Below are 15,607 nucleotides of genomic sequence, written 5' to 3' on the forward strand. Positions count from 1 at the left end.
GAACACCATACCTACAGTGAAGCATGGGGGTGGAAACATCATGCTTTGGGCCTGTTTTTCTGCCAAGGGACCAGGACGTCTGATCCGTGTGACGGAAAGAATGAATGGGGCCATGTATCGTGAGATTTTGAGTGAAAACCTCCTTCCATCAGCAAGTGCACTGAAGATGAAACGTGGCTGGGTCTTTCAGCATGACAATGACCCCAAACACACCGCCCGGGCAACGAAGGAGTGGCTTCGTAAGAAGCATTTCAAGGTCCTGGAGTGGCCTAGCCAGTCTCCAGATCTCAACCCCATAGAAAATCTTTAGAGGGAGTTGAAAGTCTGTGTTGCCCAGCGAAAGGCCCAAAAACATCACTGCTCTAGAGGAGATTTGCATGGAGGAATGGGCCAAAATACCAGCAGCAGTGTGTGAAAACCTTGTAAAGACTTACAGAAAACGTTTGACCTCTGTCATTGCCAACAAATGGCATGTAACAAAGTATTGAGATGACCTTTTGTTATTGACCAAATACTTATTTTCCACCATAATTTGCAAATAAATTCTTTAAAAATCAGACGTGATTTTCTGGATTTTTTTTTTTCATTTTGTCTCTCATAGCTGAGGTATACCTATGATGAAAACTACAGGCCTCTCTCATCTTTTTAAGTGGGAGAACTTGCACAATTGGTGGCTGACTAAATACTTTTTTGCCCCACTGTATAACAGATAGTCATAATTATAGGTCTATGATGGTAGTTTACCACTATGGAGGATCAATAACCAGAACAGATAGTGATAATTATAGGTCTATGATGGTAGTTCACCACTATGGATGACCAATAACTATAACAGATAGTGATAATTATAGATCTATTATGTTAGTTTACCACTATGGATGATCAATACATATAACAGATAGTGATAATTATGGGTCTATTTCAGTTGGCATTTAGTTGGTTGCAACCTCACAACTAGTTTCTAATCAATTCTACATTGGAGTTTTAAAGTAGGAAAAAAATAAATGACATTTGTCAATGAAAGAAGAAAATATATGATAGTCCTCAGATTACCGGGGTCGAGGCTAGGACGGCGAGACGCCAGGAGGGTCGAAGCTGCCCCCCTATGCCGGCCTTTGGGCCTCTCCTGTCCCCCAAAGAATGAAACCTCTTACGACCTTGGAAGGGGTCATGATGGTGGCGTCTGTGTGGTGGACGGCGACTCCTAGCGGCGGGTGGCCGCAGTGCAGCAGCACAGGGGGACGTCTCTACCGACCGAGTCCACCCGAGCAGACGCGAACAGGTCGACCCGTCAGTAGGCTGGCGTCACCCAGTGCAGGTCTCCACCCTCTCCAGGTCTCCACCCTCTCCTCTCCACGGAGCGCTCTACTGACGGTGCCTGACGGCGCCTTTCCCTTTAAGACGATTTCGGGGAGCGAGATGTATTATTTTATTATTTGGCAGACATGAGACATCGACTCGGACCCGAGGCCATCAGAGAGTTGACGGCGGTACAGTGAGCATCACAGCGCGTTGTCCTGCTGCGTGGAGGAGGCTGTGCGTCGGCTCTGCTCCCCGGTGTGTTACCGACGTTGCCAATCCAGTTACGTTACGTAACCCAGCGCTCCAACACAAAGCCCACTGGATGCGACTCGACGCGAGGACGGTCCGACGGTCCGAACGCAGTGAAGTCAGACCCGAACCAGTCCTGGTCATTGTCCCGGTCCCGATCCGTCACCCCGGGAGGTCTGGGGGTCTGTGACTGACAGCGGTCAGGGAGGACACACACACACACACACACACACACACACACACACACACACACACACACACACACACTCACACACACACACGCACACACACACGCACACACAACACAACACACGCACGTACGCACGCACGCACACACCCGGAGGAGGAGGACTCACACACACCGACCCCAGAAGAGGTAAGGCTGATTTCTGTTTATTCCGCAATGCAACCTTGAGTCAGGAGCGGTTCACATTGGGGACTAAGAGACCAGGACCAGGGGACCAGGGACTGTGGACGGCTTGGCTCTCCGACCCCATTTCACGATACTTGATCGCCGCTTTTACCGTGTGTGTGCCGGACTGGAGCCCTCGGCCCCGCTGAACGTGTGTTCCTCTCCCCGGGTGGAGGGAGAGCTCTGACGTAACGCGTCTGGATGGAGGTCTCTAGACCTCTGTCTGAATGGGGGTCCCCAGGCCTCTAGACCTCCGTCTGAATGGGGGTCTCCTGACATCCAGGCCCACCGCATCACGTCAACAGACTGGGGGGCTGCATGTGCAGGCTGATTCCAACTGGTTATGTAAAGTGTAGGATGGTAGGCCTGGTATTACAACGAAGTTAGCTCACGGAAACAATGTTAATGGCGCTTACTGTTTATTATTGCTAATGATGCATAATATCAGCCGCCCATTGCAATGGGTCCATGCCGTGTTTGTGTGCACATACAACATGATGCATGCGGTGTTATGCCATCGTAAACCACTTCTAAAGCAATGCTCTGCCTTGCTGCATTTGAGATGCAGACGTTGCGTTGACGTTGACTTGTCAACAACGTGTAAATGATTCAATGTAACGCTCAGGCTCACAGACGAAGCTAAAGCAGTGGAGCTAAACCCTGCTCCTTGTTGCAGGTCTGTACTTTAGTGTGACGTGTGTGTGTGTGAGTGAGTAATGGAACCACATCTCACTTTCCCTCCAGACCCCCATCACCACCACCACCACCACCACCAGGGAGTCTCACCCCTTCCCCCCACCAACACAGCCCCCTCCCCCATGACGTCACCGGACTCCCCGCCGCTGGCCTCCCCGCCCCTCCCCCCCTCGCCCACGCCCTCCTCCCCGGGGCCCTCGTCCTCGCTGCCCCATCAGCCCTCGCTGCCCCCCACGGGGGAGGTGATGGTGCTGGCCCTGGGGCGCAGGAAGCAGCGCGTGCTGATCGCCCTCAGCATCCTGCCCAACCTCTTCCTGGCCTTCCTGCTGTCGTCGGACCCACTGCTCACGCTGGCCCCGCCCCACCACTGCCGCCTGGCCGGCCCCCTGGTGGTCAACGTCTCGGTGCCCTGGGAGCGCGGCGGCCGGCCGGGCGAGGGGGGCCGGCCCTCCCGCTGCCAGCAGTACGTCAACGGGAGCCCCCCCGCGGTGGACTGCACGGCGGGCTGGGACTACAACGTCACCGAGGGCCTGCAGCACAACATCGTCACCGAGGTAACCGCAGCGCGCACACACACACCGCGCAAGCACACACACCGCACAAGCACACACATTCCACACAACACCACATTCCACACCACCCGTCCACACCCCACAACAACACACAACACATTCCAATCAAAACACACAATGCATACCACAGCAGACAGACGCACACCACACGCAACACAAACCACACACACCACAGCAAACACAACGCACACGACACAGTAAATAGCACAACACACACACGACACAAAACACACACCAGCAGCAACACACACACACACACGTCCGCTGACTGGTCGAAAAGTGCGCAGGTACGATTTGCAGGTAAAAAATTGTTGAATCGAAAAAATTGACTTTTGCTTTAAGATAACTTAAATTTTTCAACCCCCCCTTCCCTTTGAACCGCAACACACACACACAGACTCATGGCTGAAGGTGAAAACGGGAGGGGGAGATGCAGTGTAGCCATGAGGATGTGTTGATGATACAGTGTAGAGAACGCGCAGTATTGTATATGTGATACTTCCAACCAGCTCATAATAACTCTGCAAGTGAACTCTGATTGGTCAGCTTGACCGATCAGAACCACATGGTATCCTGACCCTTATCAGAGGAGCGTGCTTCTAAGGTGCAGTGAAAAAGTAAAAGAACACGTGGAGAAGTTATGATGCTGTTTAATGACCTGATATTGCATGCCTTACATTACATTACGTTTTACTGTGTAGATGTGATATATGGTTATGTGAAAATAGCCGAAAACATTATTGTACACCACTATCTTACCCTCATCAAAGCTAACGATGGTTACATTATCCAGGTGGATGTATATATGTATTTATAGGGTTGGTGTTTTACAAAGCAGACCTATATCCTCCTTGTCGCGATGTCCCTGCTACCCGTCGCCGAGGGCCTTCTAGCTGGGCTCCCGCGGACACACCAGGCCGGTGGGGGGGGGGGGGGGGGGGGGGGTGTTGAAGCCGGTTTTGTTCAGAGGGCGGTCCGTGATGTGGTGCTCCATGAAACCACGTCGGCGCTCTTTGCCTGACTGCGTGTGGAGATGAGTGGTTCAACCGGTTGCACGCTGATGACTCAATGTGCTGCAGGTGTGCCCAGGGTCCGATCACGCTGGGCCGAGCGAGGCTGCCTCCACCAGCCATCGTCCACACACAATCATGTTACCGCATGGTGCATAATGCTGGGAGCTGATATGTCGGCTCAGGACCTGGGTCACCCCCTGCAGTGCTCATGTCTCTCAAGGGTTCTCTTAACGTTTGTCCGAGGCTGCCAGGTATGCATGTGTTCACCGTGTACAGCCAATCCAGCCAACAGAGCCCCTGCAGTACTCCCAACGCGTTTGGTGGTCTGATCGATACTGACGGGTTCGCTCCGGGCTCTCAAGGGATTGCCACTGACTTCGGCGCTTGGAATGGTCTCGCTGTGACTCATGCCAGAGGGTAGGAGCCCTGCCAGCCCTGCCCGCCCCACCCCGTCCTGGAGCCCAGGCCCGGGTCTTGGCTCCGGGCCTGCAGGGGAGCCACGCCCAGCCTTCCCCTGGCGTTGGTTACCCTGGAGATCACGCCACGGAGAGACGTGCAGGAACAGCACGACAACAGAGCAGCTGCAGGCCGGGCCGGCTGTGGCCATGGATACCCCTACGTTGCCCTTGGTAACGGGGGGGGGGGGGGGGGGGTGTTGATGAGGAGGATGCCATGGAGTGGGTCAGACGGAGAGAGGGGGGGCCTCGATGAAGGCGGATCGATGGAGACACACTTTTACTCTGGAGAGAGGGCCATGAATGGGCGCGTAAGAACCTTTATGTTCTCTGACTTCCTGTGGGCTGTAGATCAGTAAACAGTCCCATTCTCTTATTTCCTATTGGCTGGTTCCCCAGTTGAGTCCCTGGACTCTTCCTTCCTATTGGCCAGGGGACTCTTCCTCCCTATTGGCCGGTTCACCAGTTAAGTCCCTGGACTCTTCCTCCCTATTGGCCGGTTCACCAGTTAAGTCCCTGGACTCTTTCTTCCTATTGGCCGGTTCACCAGTTAAGTCCCTGGACTCTTTCTTCCTATTGGCTGGTTCAAAAGTTAAGTCCCTGGACTCTTTCTTCCAATTGGCTGGGTCACCAGTAGTCTTTGGAGCAGGACAAATGAGAACATAATACGAACAACAACAATGACAAGGAGAATAAATATCAATTTTTTAACAAAGAATTTCATGAAGCAAAACCCGAAACTGTGAGCGAAGCGGAGATCCCTCTACGTGAAGCCCCGCCCATCTTTTTGCCGATCGCTGCTGAACCATGTGACCGAACCGGATGTGTCACGCCCTGCCAAGCCTGCTCAGAGGTCCCGCCCCCTCTCACGATGACGGACACGGGGCGCACCCAATCCAAGGCGAGGAGATGAGAATGCCGAGGAGTGCAGACCCTCCGGTTAGGGGTCTCGTTTGGTAGACCTACTGATCAACACTCCGCCGCTGCGATGCTGAGACTGCGTCCTGGCGGGCCGGAAACACGGACGGATCAATAGCCTGTCAGCTGTGTCTGAGGTCACCACGGAGCCACATGGCTGCTCAAAGTCTGAAGGGGTTCTCCGTGAAGCCCACACACACACACACACACACACACACACACATGACCTCATTGCTCTGTTAGTTAGAGAACATGTAAACAGTAGAGCTAGCCTAGATGCTAGGCTACAGCAGTAGACGCTGCAGTGGGACCTTGGGACATTTGGTCCGAGTCCTCATTTTAACAGCCAGCCGAGCAGGTAAAATGAGCTTGCCTAGATGCTAGGGCGAGCTCATTTTACCAGCTCGGCTAGCCGTTCTCTTATTTGTTCAGGGCCGCGGTGCCGGGGACAACATGTAATGCTCTTTGCCAGGCCCGCCGCTCCCTATACGCAGAGTATGCAGAGTGCGTAGGACACCAAGTACCTGGGGGGGGGGCACCAAAAATTATGGTTTGTAAAAAAAATAAAAAAATAAAAAGAATTATTACATTATTGAATTAAAAAAATATATAAATTAGTTATGAAGAGGCCCACCATTGTTTTTTCTTAATTGCATAACCTATCACTCAATTTCGGCAATTATATGTTTTTACCTAATATATAAAAAGAGGCTCCCCCCCCCCCCCCCCCCCCCCCCCCCCCCCCCCCCCGCTCGCGTAGGGCACCGAAATGGCCAGCAGCGGCCTTGCTCTTTGCTTTGTGATGATGTCATTAACTGCACGCCTGCGTCGTTGGTATACCAAGGAGAAAATCAGTTCAAGGAGCAGATCATGCGATCCTGTTATCTGTCACCCATTGACAAATCCTCACTGGGGACTTTAGGACTGGAAAGGATTGGAAGAAGCATTCCTCTTGGCCTCAGGCAGAGAGGCAGGGTGACGCTGGTGTCATCTGCTAGGACTTCACTGTGTCTCCTCAGCCTGCTGTAGGCAGAGCAGAGCGTCTACGGAGAGGCAAGGAGGTGCTGACGTTGTCTGCTCGGACTTCACCCTGTGTTCTCAGCCTGCAGTGTGTCCAGGAATGTGCAGGGAACGGTCTCTGTTCCGCCTTATTTAGATGTGGGTCTGAAACATGAAATACAGGCCAAAGGTCATGTCTCTGACACTGCAGGAAGAGCTCCTGTTGTGTAACCCAGCCGGGAAAACCCCCACACAGGGGAGAGATTCAGGTGTTGTTGTACGTGGTGTTCTCAACGAAGTCTTTATTTTATACAGAGAATAAACTAAAGAAAACGTTGTTATGTTACTGAGCTCTAATATTCTACTTCCTTGATCCACAGCGTGCGATCTTAAAGAAAATCCTATTTATCCAACAAGGTGTCATTGCTTGTGGAAGTTGATGCTGGCTTTCAGCTTTATGACGTTTTGTGAGTTCACATTAATCTGAATCTATAATCCAATGTGTGTGTGTGTGTGTGTGTGTGTGTGTGTGTGTGTGTGTGTGTGTGTGTGTGTGGGGGTGGGTGGTTGGTTGGGTGGGTGTTGCGCTATATCACCAGCGAAAGGCAAGCGTTCCCATTCAACAAATTATTTCCCGGCAATCAAATGCTGGGATAATTCACTAGCCACAGCAACCAGTTAGATGTGAGGTTAAGCACCTTCGGCCAGGAAGTGGAGATTTAGCAACGTGCCAGTGTGTGCGTACATGCTGATGCATTCTGTTAGGATGTGTCATGTGATGTCCAAAATCACATGACCCACATGACCCACGCACAAAAAGTGTTAAATCGAAAAGATTTTTGTGTGTAGAACTAAAGGTCAGAGCTTACAGTGATCAGCGACCCTCAGATAAAATATTAACTAACGGAAAAATATAATAATGAAAATAATGAATTACAACACGCCGATGAGCTGCACTGCCGGACCTGGTCTCTGCAGTGGGACCTGGTGTGACTCCTCTGTCTCTGCAGTGGGACCTGGTGTGACTCCTCTGTCTCTGCAGTGGGACCTGGTCTGACTCCCCTGTCCCTGTCTCTGCAGTGGGACCTGGTCTGACTCCCCTGTCCCTGTCTCTGCAGTGGGACCTGGTGTGACTCCTCTGTCTCTGTCTCTGCAGTGGGACCTGGTGTGACTCCTCTGTCTCTGCAGTGGGACCTGGTGTGACTCCTCTGTCTCTGTCTCTGCAGTGGGACCTGACGTGACTCCTCTGTCTCTGTCTCTGCAGTGGGACCTGGTGTGACTCCTCTGTCCCTGTCTCTGCAGTGGGACCTGGTGTGACTCCTCTGTCTCTGCAGTGGGACCTGGTGTGACTCCTCTGTCCCTGTCTCTGCAGTGGGACCTGGTGTGACTCCTCTGTCCCTGTCTCTGCAGTGGGACCTGGTCTGACTCCCCTGTCCCTGTCTCTGCAGTGGGACCTGGTCTGTGGACAGTACTGGCTGGTTCCTGTGGAGGAGGTCTGCTTCATCCTGGGGATGCTGACTGGATGTCTAGGCCTGGGCTTTGCTGCTGACCGGTAAAAAAACCACAAACACACACACATACTCACAGCCACATACACACACTCACACACACTAGGGATGGGCAAAACGATTCCTTTCCGGGAATCAGTTCTTTCAGTTCCGTTCACTATTCGTTAGTTTGATTCGTTAGTTTTGATTCGTTTGTTTGATTCGTTCGTTAAGTCAGATGGTCTTTTACGTCATTTGCCAGGGAATCGGAAATTATGGAATGAATGTTAATCAACATGCATGTAGCCCACTACTTTCTTATGTTCTGGTGAAATTACCCAGGTTAAGTGTAAATATTAAGCATATATATAAGGCACATCCGTCCCTTTTTTTCATAAGTATCCTTAATTCATAATGGGGTGCAGTAAGAATTAAATGGCGTCTTCCAAGTAGAGCTAATAAGCAGTGAAGCACGTTAGCAACTAGACCAAACTAGACTCGTCATGGTAGGTAAAAACAATTCTTTATTAAATCATGCAATTGTGATGTAGAACAAAATAAAAATAAAACATAAAGTGCATGATATTGAAGCCTACAGCGATCGTTAGTTAACTTGCGTGTTGGTGCCTTATCATTTGTTTACCCGTGGGCCATGGCAACGCGATTGCTACCTGCTCTCATTGGCTGAATCGATGAGAATGTTTTGGACTCAATCAATATAAGGTCGCGGGGAGACGAAGCTCTGTTCGTTTGTATATTTTATTTACGTGACCATATTTTTGTTTAAAAAAAAAAAAAAATTAATCAGTTCTCTTGTTTTGGAAATCAGTTCTCGCCGTTCACCTTCGGGATTCGTTCGCTCTGACCGAATCTTTGCGACTGACCCATCACACACACACACACACACACACACACACACACACACACACACACACACACACACACACACACACACACACACACACACACACACACACACACACACACACACACACACACACACACACACACAGACTAGAGGCTGCCTGTGAACATTCATAGAGACATAATTTCTTTTCTGTCTCCCTCCCTCCCTCCCTCCCTCTCCCCTCCCTCCTCTGTGGTCCCTCCCCAGGCTGGGCCGGTCCAAGGCGCTGCTGACCTCCCTGACCCTGTCCGTGGTGTTTGGGGTTCTGGTCTGCGTGGCGCCGTACCCCTCAGTCTTCATCGCCATGCGCTTCGCCCTGGCAGCAGCGAGCGCCGGAGTCTACCTCACCCTGTACCTCACGCGTAAGTAGGGGCCCTGGGCCATGGGTCTGGGGGCTGGAGGGGGTCCCCTTAGGTTCAGACCACAGATGAACCTCCGATGGTTGACCTGGTCTCTAGGGCCCGTATTGCCAGGGAGAGCCAGACCAGCGGGGGGTCAGGACCGGGGTAACGGCTGGAGAGAGGGGCTGCATTAGCCTACGTCCTTGTCCCTAAACAAGGAAAGCACTGGAACAATTAGCTTCCAGAAGACCCTCCCCCACAGGAAGCCACTCAGAGGGAGCGGCTCGGTCAGGCATTGTGTTGTTTGTGTCGTTTGTGTCGCTCGTGACGGAGAGAGTGGTGTTTACCAAGCGGGGAGCTGCTGTGTACTTCTCATCCTGTTAGCGCTTGACGACCCGTTGTTTAGCACCTTATCATGCTCCAATCACCTGGAGACTGGACACACACACACACACACACACACACACACACACACACACACACACACACACACACACACACACACACACACACACACACACACATAAATGTTTCACTTTTCTAGAAGGAAAACTGCCCAGTGCTAATGTCTGCCATGGTGTGTGTGTCTGCATGCATGTCTCTGTTCATTTCTGTCTGTTTGTGAGTGTGTGTGTGTGTGTGTGTGCGCGTGCGTCTGTGTGTCTGCATGCATGTGTGTCTGTGTGTGTGTGTGTGTGTGCGTGTACATGTCTTTTTGTGTGCGTGTCTGTGTGCGTGAATGTGTGTGTGTGTATTTGCGTGTGTGTGTGTGTGCGCATGTATGTCTGTGTGCGTGTGTGTCTGTGTGCGTGTATGTCTGTCTGTGTCTGTCTGTGTGTCTGTCTGTGTGTCTGTGTGTGTGTGTGTGTCTGTGTGTGTGTGTGTGTGTGTGTGTGTGGTTGTGTCTCTGTCTCTGTGTGTGTGTGTGTATGTGTCTCTGTCTCTATGTGTCTGTCTGTCTATGTGTGTGTCTCTGTGTGTGTCTTTGTCTGTCTGTCTGTCTGTCTGTCTGTCTGTGTGTCTCTGTGTCTCTGTGTCTCTGTCTGTCTCTCTGTCTGTCTGTCTGTCTGTCTGTCTGTCTGTCTGTCTGTCTGTCTCTGTGTGTGTCTCTGTCTGTCTGTCTGTGTGTCTCTGTGTGTCTCTGTCTGTCTCTCTGTCTGTCTGTGTGTCTCTGTGTGTCTCTGTCTGTCTGTCTGTCTGTCTGTCTGTCTGTCTGTCTCTGTGTGTGTGTCAGGCCTGGAGCTGTGCGAGCCTTCCCGCAGGCTGCTGGTGACGGTGCTGGCCGGTCTTCTGAGCGTGGCCGGGGAGCTGCTGCTGCTGGCCGTGGCCCTGGGCTTCCAGAGCTGGAGGGGCCTGCTGGGGGCCGGCGCCGCCCCCCTCACACTCTTCCTCTGCTACGGGTGAGTGATACATGCACACACGGAGGGTCCATGGTTCCTCACGGGGAACACAGGGGGAGACACAGGGGGAGACTCACAGCCCCCCTTTGTCTGCAGGGTCCTAGTTCCTCAGGGGCCCCCCAGTGTCTGCAGGGTCCCTAGTTCCTCAGGGGCCCCCGCTGTGTTTCAGGGGCCCCCATGGTCCCTAGTTCCTCACGACCCCCCCCCCCCCCCCCCCCCCCCCCCGTGTTTCAGGGTTCCCGGGGTGTTCCCGGAGTCTCCCCGCTGGCTGCTGCTGGCCGGCCGGTCCGAGGACACGAGCTCCTTCAGCGGGAGGAGAGGCTCCAGCCGAGAGAACCGGGACGACGAGAGCTTCACAGGTAGGTCTTCATCAGGGAGGAGGAGGAGGAGGAGGAGGAGGAGGAGAGGGTTCTGTGGGTTCTGTGAGTTGGAGAAGCAGGTGTCTGCTCAGTCTGCTGACCGTTGTGATGTTCCTCAGAGCTGGACCTGGAGCCCAGCGGCTGCAGCCGGCCACGCCTGTCCTACCACGAGCTCTTCCACAGCAGGAACATCTGGAAGAACATCTGCGTCCTGGGCTTCACCTCGTAGGTCTCCCACAGCTTCTGGTTACGTGGACCTCGTCATTCATTCACAGTCCTACTGGGTTAGGGTTACCTTACGGAAAGGAGATAAAGCTCTCTCTCTCTCTCCCAATCCCTCTGTCTCTTTCTCTCTCTCTCTCTCTCTCTCTCTCTCTCTCTCTCTCTCTCTCTCTCTCTCTCTCTCTCTCTCTCTCTCTCTCTCTCTCTCTCTCTCTCTCTCTCTCTCTCTCTCTCTCTAAGGTTCATTTCCCATGGCATCAGTCACTGCTACAGCTCGTTCCGCGGGGACGTCCGAGGCGACGCCCCCAGCTTCTATTGGACCTACCTGCTGTCCGTCTGTGCGGGGGGCGGGGCCTGGCTGCTGCTGTGGGCCACGGTGGACCGGTGCGGTCGCCGTGGCATTCTGCTGCTCTCCATGACGATGACGGGGCTGGCCTCACTCATCCTGCTGGGGCTCATGGACTGTGAGTGGCGCTCCATCAGACCCGGGTCTGACCCGGGCCAACGTAGTCCAGGTCTTGATCAGGACCAGCACGGTCAAGCAGTGACCTTCCTCTGTCACTTCCACTTTTTAGTGGAGTAGCTAATCTTATATTTGGATGCCACATCCCTCACATCCATAACCATGTTCATACTAACCCTAACCCTAGGTATTCCGATTAGGGTATTTGATTATGATATTGAAAACAGAGGATTTAACTTTGAACGATTCAGGCCTTAATTCAGATGCCATTGAACCCACCTGCTGTTGGCCCAGTCCTGTAAATATTTGCCACGATTCATAACAATATCTCTTGAGTTGATGCGATTTCCCTTTGTTGACGTATAATATTAAAAGTCTAAACCAGGTTTCCGCTTGTTAGGCTGAATACAGAAACATGATTCTAACCTGCAGGATCACATTTGTTATTTATTTTAATTTATTCATCTGATATTGGGACATTGGAAGCAAAGTCACTGTAACAGCTAATGGCTAATGGCTAATAGAAGGTAACATCCCAGTACCAAAAAAGGTTGGATACCAGCACCGTAGAAGGTGACACACAAGTACCGCAGAGGTTACATACCAGTACCGTAAAAGGTAGACACTAAAATCCAGAGTTAGCCCACCATGGCCACTGAGTTATTGTCATAGTAGAGACACCAATACAGGCCGCTGTAGAAGACGTGGACCTGATGTGTTCCTCAGTAGAGAACACCATCGTCTGTTTTGACTCGTTTGGTTCCCAACACAAAGGCTCCTCAAACGTATTTACATCCATTATGTATAACAACTCCCCAAGTCATGGATCCAAAATGTCTGCCCTCATCTCATTCTCAACAGACTCTAAACAACATGATAATTGCAATTGCCAGGCTAATGTATGGTTGGCTGTTTGTATTTCTGAAATATTTTGACATAATTGGATCCAACGACCTTGATTCTTCACATGAAGCTGAGGACAGAAACGACCAAACCTTAATGAAGTGCTGATCCTAGTTCCCCAGGAATGTTCTGCAACTTCTATTGTTCTTTACCCAGAAAACGCCCTTGTTATTTTGGGGCAAAGCGATATTGTTTCGACCCTGGCCCTTGAGCCCATAACACAAAGGAGGCGTGGGTTCAACTCCCTCACCACCTGCTGTCCTCCTGTCCCTGTAGATCTGAGCGAGACGGCCATCACGGTGTTCTCTGTGCTGGGGCTGTTCTCCTCGCAGGCCACCGCCTCGCTCTGCATCTTCTTCACGGCAGAGATCATGCCCACCGTCATCAGGTAACCAGCGCCGCCCTCTGCAGTATGGATCCCTGACAGGTAGAGCTGTTCCGATACCGATACCAGCATCGGAAATCCCTCCGGTACTGCCTAAAATGCAGTATATAAAAAACCTCTCCGATACTGATAATAGCTCATTTACTACTCAGAAAGAGAACATCAAAAACTGAACGGTGTTATGCTGCGTGCGTTAACGTCGGAAGTGGAAAGTCGGAGTGGGAAACGCGTCATCTCTGATCTACGTGCGTTCGAGCTACCAAGTCGGAAAAACATGGATGCATAGACGTTTAACTGCAAGAATACAAATGTATTATTATAATTATAGATTATGAATGTAAATGATCTAGTTCTGAAAAAGACAATTGTTGACAGTAAGTGAACCGACTGTACGTTGCTGTGAAAAGTGCTTCTAGTAATTACAATGCTAGATGCTATCGGAACATCTCTACTTATAGGATGTGATTTGATTGATAACATTATTGAAATGACTATCGATCAGCATTGACTACAGATCTGCTCAGCCGGTTTAAAGCTAAGAGCTTGTTGAAATGTTACGCATTGCAACGTTAATTTCACATTGTCAAACTATACTGTGGACAGAATTCAAAACAGAAACATGAAACATTCAGACAATCGCACGGCGACCTCCGCCCTCTGACGGAGACCCTGAAGCTCCGCCTGCTCAGCGGCCAAAGCCTTCTGCTGGCTGACGGAGGGACCGGCCCGAGCCTCTCTAGACCCCCGGCAGCTCTGACGTGCCCCGTGTGTCCTGTGTTGCCAGGGGAACGGGCGTGGGCGTGGTGCTGGCGCTGGGCTGCGTGGGCCGCCTCAGCTCGCCGCTCATGGACCTGAGGAACCACTACGGGTACTTCCTGCACCACGTGGTCTACTCCTCGCTGGCGCTGCTGGCCGTGCTGTCCATCCTGCTGCTGCCCGAGAGCAAGAGGAAGACGCTGCCGCAGACGCTGGCCGACGGCGAGCAGTACCGCCGCCCCCCCCTAGGCCGTAGGAGGCGGGACAACGTGCCCCTGCTGGTCACGCCCAACCCAGAGACCTAGCCGCCTGGTCGGGGGGGGGGGGGGGACCGCGAGACTTGGTCCCCGGCTGATGGACGCTGGAGATCTGGGGGGGACCCCGAGACCTCACCTCTAGTGGTGGCGATCCAGACATCTGGGGAGTGGACCCCAGAGACCTCACCTCTAGGGGAGTGGACCCCAGAGACCTCACCTCTAGGGGAGGTGACCCCAAAGACCTCACCTCTAGGGGAGTGGACCCCAGAGACCTCACCTCTAGGGGAGGTGACCCCAGAGACCTCACCTCTAGGGGAGTGGACCCCAGAGACCTCACCTCTAGGGGAGTGGACCCCAGAGACCTCACCTCTAGGGGAGGTGACCCCAAAGACCTCACCTCTAGGGGAGTGGACCCCAGAGACCTCACCTCTAGGGGAGGTGACCCCAGAGACCTCACCTCTAGGGGAGGTGACCCCAGAGACCTCACCTCTAGGGGAGTGGCCCCCAGAGACCCAACAACCGTAGGGGGCACACTTCAAGCACACACACACACACACACGCACACACACACACACACACACACACACACGCACACGCACGCGCACGCGCACACCAGCTTCTCACACTGCACTTCTTAACACGGGACTCCCATGGGGTTATGTGTGGGGTCCCAGTCCATTAGTCTTAGAGGCGTTGCGCCGCCTTGTAGCAACACGTGTGTCAGAGTGTTGGTGCCAACATGATGTAACGTCTAGTGCTGTGCCTACACTCCATGTTCCCTTAGAACCTTCTGGACTGATGTGGTGTTGACCCCTACAGGCTGTGGTCCCGTCGACCACGAGTGATGAACACACACACCTTAAGGAGCCTCCTCAGACCTGCTGAGGTCGCTAGTATGGCCATCTTGGATTCAGGCGGACTGGAGCCCTGGACTTGACTGCAGTGCAGAGGTCCGGCCAGCAGGGGCAGCACTGAGGAGGCCTCAGTCCTTTCTGTTTGTACTGGAAGAATGGCGTCTCACTGGTGTCTGACTGGTGTTGGATCCATCCGTCACTGATGGTGCGCCCTTGCATAACTTGAACTGTATGTGATTTAGATAAGTTAAACCCATGTCCTGAAACACGTTGGAGGGTTAGCAGTAGAAGCTTCTCACTAACTCTGATGCCAGTTATATTATCTATGTTTCATGAAGGAAGGAACATCACAGAGATTTCTAGATTAAATAAATAAACATACTTGTAACTCTGTAATCTGTGTATTATGTTTATGTGTCTATGTGAGCGTTTGTGTGTATATAGTTCACTAGATTACTTACTTTTTGTTTTTATATATGCGTGTGTGCTTAAAAAGGTCAGACTCCACTATTGTGTGTGTGATGGTATTATCCTCCCTACACACTGATGAAGGGGTGAATGGTGACTCCACTGTTGTGTGTGTGATGGTATTATCCTCCCTCCACACTGATGAAGGGGTGAATGGTGACTCCACTGTTGTGTTGGAGGAAACGTCTC

General features: G+C 52.1%; 1 protein-coding gene across 2 annotated transcripts; it reads left to right on the forward strand.

Moving 5' to 3' along the window:
• Positions 1 to 1,352: 1,352 nt before the first annotated feature.
• slc22a17 (solute carrier family 22 member 17) lies at positions 1,353 to 15,546 on the forward strand. 2 transcript variants are annotated; one of them, XM_079754878.1, is made up of 10 exons: positions 1,353 to 1,927; positions 2,708 to 3,213; positions 8,065 to 8,168; positions 9,218 to 9,372; positions 10,586 to 10,751; positions 10,986 to 11,110; positions 11,230 to 11,335; positions 11,573 to 11,796; positions 12,975 to 13,086; positions 13,868 to 15,546. In XM_079754878.1, exons 2-10 carry the CDS (start codon positions 2,782 to 2,784, stop codon positions 14,142 to 14,144), a joined length of 1,701 nt encoding a protein of 566 aa, XP_079611004.1. In that variant the 5' UTR covers positions 1,353 to 1,927; positions 2,708 to 2,781; the 3' UTR covers positions 14,145 to 15,546. The 2 variants fall into 2 exon arrangements, with proteins under 2 accessions (XP_079611004.1, XP_079611003.1); XM_079754877.1 differs by having other exon boundaries at positions 1,353 to 3,213.
• Positions 15,547 to 15,607: the final 61 nt, after the last annotated feature.

Source organism: Pollachius pollachius (genome assembly GCF_949987615.1).
Source record: "Pollachius pollachius genome assembly, chromosome: 17".
Lineage (NCBI taxonomy): Eukaryota > Metazoa > Chordata > Actinopteri > Gadiformes > Gadidae > Pollachius > Pollachius pollachius.